At 37.3% G+C, this 1,104-nt stretch overlaps 1 protein-coding gene across 1 annotated transcript; it reads right to left on the bottom strand.

The window, feature by feature from the left end:
* Positions 1-237: 237 nt before the first annotated feature.
* LOC135206376 (uncharacterized) lies at positions 238-879 on the bottom strand. Its single transcript, XM_064237792.1, has one exon. The coding sequence runs from the start codon at positions 877-879 to the stop codon at positions 238-240; it is 642 nt and encodes a 213-aa protein (XP_064093862.1).
* Positions 880-1,104: the final 225 nt, after the last annotated feature.

The raw sequence follows: 1,104 nt of genomic DNA, 5'->3' as shown, positions 1-1,104 counted from the left end.
CATCAGCCAACTGTGCTTTTGAATCTACCCAAAATATCTTGAACTCTCCATTCTGAACCAATTCTTTGAGAATAGCTATGTCAATTCTCAATCTCTTTTCTGAAACATTTTCAACAGAGTACACATTCTCATAAAGTGAATGGTTATCCACATAGAGTTCCACAGGCAGATTTCTCTTTTCATCATACAATATTTGGGACAACATAGTTTCCAATGTGGTAATCCATATCCACTGCCTCAGCGGCTGCTAGTGTTTCTGCTGCAAGAGTGCTTTTTACAACTCTTCTGATTTTCTTTGACTCCCAGTATAAGACAACTATTTCCATTTTCACCCACTAAGAAAATCACAAAGCCCCCAGCACTACTAAATCCATCAGGGAGATTGGCATAAGAAGCATCACTGTACACAACCAACTTAAACTTAAAACTGTCTCCCAGTCCTGGGAAGTACATACAGCTCTCAAAGGTACGGGCTTTTCTTAGACATTTGTTTGCCTCAATCAGATCTTTTACTTTAGGGTTATTTATTTTACAGCTAAGTTCCAACACATCATATGCCAAGACAGTTCTTGAATTTGTGGATAACCATCCTAGTTGACCTACTAGACTCCTAAAGTTCACCTTTTCTTCTTCATTACACTCCATATTCTTATTTAATCCTCTCTCAGCACTTAAAGTTACAGATTCAAGAGATTTACTGTACTCATTTTGATTAAGTGTGACACCATGCTTATTCTGCACAATATCCAGGCCAATGTATCTGAATATAGCATTACTTTGTTCCCTAACCTGAAAATGATTTCTAATTTGTGCAATGACTACACTTTCAAATTTCTTTATTCCTCCCCACAAGAAATCATCTACATGCATCAAAAACATACCACACAAATCTTCATAATACTACCAACAGAATGCTGCAGGGTCAGTTTTCACCCGATTACATCCCATCTTCAACAGGAAAGTCTTCTCTGTGAGATAATACTTTCTAGCAGCATCACTAAGACCATATACACATTTTTAAAATTTCCATAGTACATTTATCATCACAGCCAGCTTCAACAGGTGGAGTAAGATAAGTCACACTCAAGCTGTTCACTCTGTAGG

The sequence above is a fragment of the Macrobrachium nipponense genome, chromosome 29, assembly GCF_015104395.2.
Source record: "Macrobrachium nipponense isolate FS-2020 chromosome 29, ASM1510439v2, whole genome shotgun sequence".
Classification (NCBI taxonomy): Eukaryota; Metazoa; Arthropoda; class Malacostraca; order Decapoda; family Palaemonidae; genus Macrobrachium; species Macrobrachium nipponense.
This window is presented reverse-complemented; position numbering and strand designations above follow the sequence as displayed.

Coding starts and splice junctions, on each gene's coding strand:
- LOC135206376 (XM_064237792.1), bottom strand. CDS start 879: ATGTTTTTGATGCATGTAGATGATTTCTTGTGGGGAGGAATAAAGAAA.